At 68.0% G+C, this 5,820-nt stretch overlaps 1 protein-coding gene across 1 annotated transcript in view; it reads right to left on the bottom strand.

Moving 5' to 3' along the window:
- Window positions 1–4,967: 4,967 nt before the first annotated feature.
- Window positions 4,968–5,820, bottom strand: part of CPNE9 (copine family member 9) — a 43,383-nt gene continuing 42,530 nt past the window's right edge. The window contains exon 20 of the mRNA XM_084635104.1: window positions 4,968–5,445. Within this exon, the coding sequence (XP_084491230.1) occupies window positions 5,293–5,445 (153 nt within the window). The 3' untranslated portion in view covers window positions 4,968–5,292. The remainder of the gene's footprint in view (window positions 5,446–5,820) is intronic.

Genomic DNA, 5,820 nt, shown 5'->3' with positions numbered 1-5,820 from the left:
GCGGCCCCGCTGGGTAAAGCGCCTCGCGGCCCTTAGCAACCGCACTTTCGCCACGGCCGGGCGGGACAGCGGGCGGGCCGGGCGAGGCCGCGCCGGGCCGGGCGGGACAGCGGGGCCGGGCCTGGCTGGCGGGCCGGGGCGGGCCGCGCCCTACAGCGCCCCCCGGAGCCGGGCCGCGCCGGGCCGGGCGAGGCGAATCTGCGGCCGGGAATCACTGGCGGCTCCGGCCCAGCCAATGAGCGCGGGGGGCGCCGGACGCCTGGGTTCTCTCGCTGCTGGCGGTTCGAGGAGCAGGCCCCGCCCCCCCGCGGCCAGCCCGGGATAGGCCCCGCTGGGGGGGTCGGCGGGGGGCTGTGGGGGATGCAGGGAGGGCTGTGGGGGGTCGGCGGGGGCTGTGGGGGATGGGGAGGGGAATGCAGGGAGGGCTGTGGGGGGTCGGAAGGGGGGATGGGGGGCTGTGGGGGATGGGGAGGGGAATGCAGGGAGGGCTGTGGGGGTCGGCAGGGGGGATGGGGGGGGTCGGCGGGGGGCTGTGGGGAATGCAGGGAGGGCTGTGGGGGGTCGGCAGGGGGGATGGGGGCTGTGGGGGTCGGCGGGGGGGATGGGGAGGAGAATGCAGGGAGGGCTGTGGGGGGTCGGCGGGGGCTGTGGGGGATGGGGAGGGGAATGCAGGGAGGGCTGTGGGGGGTCGGCAGGGGGGATGGGGGGCTGTGGGGGATGGGGAGGGGAATGCAGGGAGGGCTGTGGGGGTCGGCAGGGGGGATGGGGGGGGTCGGCGGGGGGCTGTGGGGAATGCAGGGAGGGCTGTGGGGGGTCGGCAGGGGGGATGGGGGCTGTGGGGGTCGGCGGGGGGGATGGGGAGGGGAATGCAGGGAGGGCTGTGGGGGGTCGGCGGGGGCTGTGGGGGATGGGGAGGGGAATGCAGGGAGGGCTGTGGGGGGTCGGAAGGGGGGATGGGGGGCTGTGGGGGATGGGGAGGAGAATGCAGGGAGGGCTGTGGGGGTCGGCGGGGGGCTGTGGGGGATGGGGAGGGGAATGCAGGGAGGGCTGTGGGGGTCGGCAGGGGGGATGGGGGCTGTGGGGGATGGGGAGGAGAATGCAGGGAGGGCTGTGGGGGTCGGCGGGGGGCTGTGGGGGATGGGGAGGAGAATGCAGGGAGGGCTGTGGGGGTCGGCGGGGGGCTGTGGGGGATGGGGAGGAGAATGCAGGGAGGGCTGTGGGGGTCGGCGGGGGGCTGTGGGGGATGGGGAGGGGAATGCAGGGAGGGCTGTGGGGGTCGGCAGGGGGGATGGGGGGCTGTGGGGGGGGTCAGCGGGGGGCTGTGGGGAATGCAGGGAGGGCTGTGGGGGGTCGGCAGGGGGGATGGGGAGGGGAATGCAGGGAGGGCTGTGGGGGGTCGGCGGGGGCTGTGGGGGATGGGGAGGGGAATGCAGGGAGGGCTGTGGGGGGTCGGCAGGGGGGACGGGGGCTGTGGGGGATGGGGAGGAGAATGCAGGGAGGGCTGTGGGGGGTCGGCAGGGGGGATGGGGGGCTGTGGGGGTCGGCGGGGGGGATGGGGAGGGGAATGCAGGGAGGGCTGTGGGGGGTCGGAAGGGGGGCTGTGGGGGATGGGGAGGAGAATGCAGGGAGGGCTGTGGGGGGTCGGCGGGGGGCTGTGGGGGATGGGGAGGGGAATGCAGGGAGGGCTGTGGGGGTCGGCAGGGGGGATGGGGGGTCGGCGGGGGGCTGTGGGGAATGCAGGGAGGGCTGTGGGGGGTCGGAAGGGGGGATGGGGGGCTGTGGGGGATGGGGAGGGGAATGCAGGGAGGGCTGTGGGGGGTCGGCAGGGGGGATGGGGGGCTGTGGGGGTCGGCGGGGGGCTGTGGGTAATGCAGGGAGGGCTGTGGGGGTTGGCAGGGGGGATGGGGAGGAGAATGCAGGGAGGGCTGTGGGGGGTCGGAAGGGGGGATGGGGGGCTGTGGGGGATGGGGAGGGGAATGCAGGGAGGGCTGTGGGGGGTCGGAAGGGGGGATGGGGGGCTGTGGGGGATGGGGAGGAGAATGCAGGGAGGGCTGTGGGGGGTCGGCAGGGGGGATGGGGGGCTGTGGGAGGTCGGCGGGGGGCTGTGGGGGATGCAGGGAGGGCTGTGGGGGTCGGCGGGGGGGATGGGGAGGGGAATGCAGGGAGGGCTGTGGGGGGTCGGCAGGGGGGGATGGGGGGGTTGTGGGGGGTTGGTAGGGGAATGCTGTGGGGGGATGGTAGGGGTGCCATGAAAAATGCATTTTGGGGCCGCTTTGCTGGTAGGTTTCTCCTGAAATGGGCCATGGTGGGTGGAGCCCCGTGGGGAGCAGGCCTGCCCTGTGCTGGGCCGGGCCTGCCCACCCCTGGGGCCGGGTAGGTGATGTTGTTGCTCCTGGAACCTGTGTGCTCCTCTCTGCCAGTCGCTTTGCCTGGTTATTCTGGGCTGGGCCTGGTGCCTGGGCTGGGGACAGGAAATGCCCCATGTGACACCCGCCTGACCCTGTTCTTCATTGATTCCAAGGCCAGAAGGGTTCCTGGTGATCCCCGAGTCTGACCCCTGTGTAACACAGGCCAGAGACCTGCCCCGCTCCGTAACCCCGAGAGCAGAGCTGTTAGAAAACAGCCACTCCTGGTTTAAACCCTGTGGGGCATGGAGAATCACCAGGCCCCAGGGAAGTTGTTCGAAGGATTAATTACTCCTCCTCTCAAACCAGGGGGTGTGGAATGATCCAGACCTAATGCAGGAGTTTCCACACTGAGTCCCCCCCCCCAAAAAAACGAACCCCCTCCCAATGGCCCTGGCCCTGGGAATTGAGTGCAAGAGGCAGTGGGTGGAGCCCTCCACTGAGATTCCTGGCTCTGCTGCTGGGTGGCCTTGGGCAAGTCCCTGCCCCTCCCACCCCCTGTCTATCTAGATGCTGAGCTCTTCGGAGCCAAGCTTGACTATCAATGTTCATCTTGTGATGCTTTCTGGTGGGGTGGGGGTCTGTCCCACGCCCGGCACAGTGGGGCCCTGATCTCTGCTGGGCGGGCAGGATGCTGTACAGGTCTGGTTTGCACTGTGGGGCCCTGATCTTGGGGGGTGGGGGTCTGTGCAGCAGGTGGTATAATGACGCCTGAGTTCTGTCAGGGGGAGGGGAGGCTGGGGGCTGTGCAGAGCCCGGCACAGTGGGGCCTGATCTCAGGCATAGCCATAACATGAAATGCATTCAAGGCTTAGCAGAGAGGCAGGCCTGCTAGCAGCATGCTTCATCTATAATAGACTCCCCCGCCCCTCCAGCCCCCAGAGCTGTGAGGCACCCAGGAGTAAAGTCGTATCGGAGACCCTAAAGCCAGCAGCTCAAGCTCCGATTACGATGAGGAGCAGAGCAAGAACAGGCCTGTTCCTAGACTCTGGAGTTTGTCTACATCTGTGCAAAGGTGACCTGGGAGTTGGGGGAGAGGGGAGGATGGAGGTGGGCCCAGAGCAGCTCCCTCCATGCTGCAGTGCTAGAGCCCACCCAGGGGATCAGTGCTTCCTGCAGGGCGCAGCTGGGCTCCAGGCGTCTGTGAAGGCAGGTGGTTCCGGATGCTCCCCACCTACAGTTGAGCAGTGAGATCTGGAGGGGCTGCTGCCACAGGCCTGGGCTGGTGCTGTCTTGGCCCTGAGTGCTCTGTGTCCCAGGACTGGCCACGATCTTTCAGGTGGGGTGAGCCTGCGTGGGTTCGCAGCATAGCTAACAGGTTGCTGGGCGTGCAGAGGTGCTTTGGCCACACATGCCCACGCTGGTGAATGGCCCTCAATGCTCGTTTAGAGAGAAGTTAACACAAGGGACATTGCTCTTGGCTGGCAGAAGTCTCACCAAGCTGTCCTGGTGACCAGGGACTGGCTAGGATGCAGCCTGCACTGACCTGCTACGGGTAGATCACTAAACCCTTTACTGCTAAACTACTTCCTTAGCTGTAGGCTGTGCCAGCCACATAATGCCTCATGGCACGGCAGCACACGAGCGCCCAGCACAGAACCCCCCAGGGGCAACGGTGGTACTGTGTCGTGGCCCTTCCCTGCCCCCTACCGCACCATCACGGCATGCCCCGCCTGTCACCTGGGAGTGTTTGCACTAAAGTGTGTGTGGCGGGGGGGATGCGGCAGTCCCTTAACTGGGGCAGCTGCTTGGCCCATCCAGAGCAGGAGGGCAGGCCAGCTCCATAGCTGCCTGCCATGATCTGCCCTGAACAGAGCTGGGCTCCCCAGCAGGGTCCACAGAGCCCAGCCGAGGCTGGCAGAGTTGCCCTGATTGATCGGAATAGGGACTGGCACCCACCCCCAAAAGCTGCAGGGTCTGTTTGAAGAAATGGCCTTGGCTAGGGTGTGCTCACAAATCATGGGCTGGCTCCCTGGCACGTGCCCAAGGCCCCATTAGCCCTGCCCCCAGCTTGTCCCTCTGCCCGGCTCAGGCTGAAGAGCCTGGGGCAGGGGGGTGTCTGGGGCTCGATTTGGCCAGTCCCTGGCAACCATTGAGCCAGGGATTTCCTGGGCGAGTGCTCGGCGTGAAGGAGCTGGTGGCCCAGTCGCCCTGTGCCCTCACCCACGGTCCCCAGGGGAGATGGTGGGTGGGAGCCCCAGACAGGTTTGGAGGGGGGCAACCCACTGGCCGAGCCGTGCAGCATGGAGCCTGCTGCCCATGATCAGCAGGTGCCTGAAGAACAGCAGCCCCTGCCCGCAGCTCCATGTGGCAGGGCCCTGGGACCAGGTGCAGGCAGCTCTCACACCCCACTGCCATCTCAGGCCCAGGCCTGGCTCTGCCGGGGACACTGCCATGGCCTGGGCAAGGACCCAGGAGGAAGCCCTGAGTCCCAGCTGGGGGCACTAGCCTGACGCTGCCGTGTCAGCAGGGAGCAGTGTGGGGGCTGGCAGGAGAACAAGCCTGCAGGGCCTGAGCCAAGGCTGCCCCGAGCCCCAGCACAACACAGGCACGGGGCACCAGGGCGCCTATAAAGCTTTATTGTTAGCGTCTGGACAGAGCAGGGCTCCGCGCCCCTTACTGGGCTGGGGGGCTGACGAGACACTGCTGAACACCTCTGACCTCACCGTGCTCCCAGGCCCCTGGGCTGCCTGCAGCTGGCAGGGAAGGGAGCCCAGCCACGGGAAGGGCCGTTCGTGGGGCAGCTGCCCTCCTGGCCGACGGAGGCGCAGTCCCAGCCCCGCGGCCTCCGGGGGCTGCATCCAGGGGGCGACAGCCAGCCCGGCTCTGGTGGATGCATGCTGGAGGGGTGCGGTCTGTGTCTGGCTTGGGCAGCACACAGGAGGAGCTACTGTGGGTCGGTAGGGCGGGGCTTGATGTCGTGACTCTTCATGTAGGAGAGCAGCTGCTCGGGGATCTCGGCCAGCACATCCTTGGCCAGGCGCGCCATGCTCAGCACCTGGTTCCCGGAGCGATCCACGTAATCCCGGAACGGCACGAACTGCAACACGAGACAGGCAGTGCTGGGCCCCGAGCACCCCGCTGCAGCCAACAGGGGGGCAGTGCTGGGCCCCCCAAGCACCCTGCTGCAGCTACCAGCAAGGCAGTGCTGGGCCCCCAAGGGACAGGGCAGTGCAGGGCTCCCTCCCAGGGGACTGGCCTAGGGAGTGGGAGCTCCGGAGCCATGCCCTCAGTCCTGGGCCACGTTCTCAGGTCACACCCTGGCTCGAGGGAGAGACAATACAGCAGGTGCCGCCCTCCTGCCCCATCCCCATCGCAGGCCGAGGGCACTGTGTGAGGGTCGGAGACGGGGGCTGCATGCATGCCGAGGGGCCCGAGGTCCTTCCCCAGCCCTTGTGCCCCTCTCTACTGTGCC

The sequence above is a fragment of the Lepidochelys olivacea genome (genome assembly GCF_965140295.1).
Source record: "Lepidochelys olivacea isolate rLepOli2 genome assembly, chromosome: 7".
Classification (NCBI taxonomy): domain Eukaryota; kingdom Metazoa; phylum Chordata; order Testudines; family Cheloniidae; genus Lepidochelys; species Lepidochelys olivacea.
This window is presented reverse-complemented; position numbering and strand designations above follow the sequence as displayed.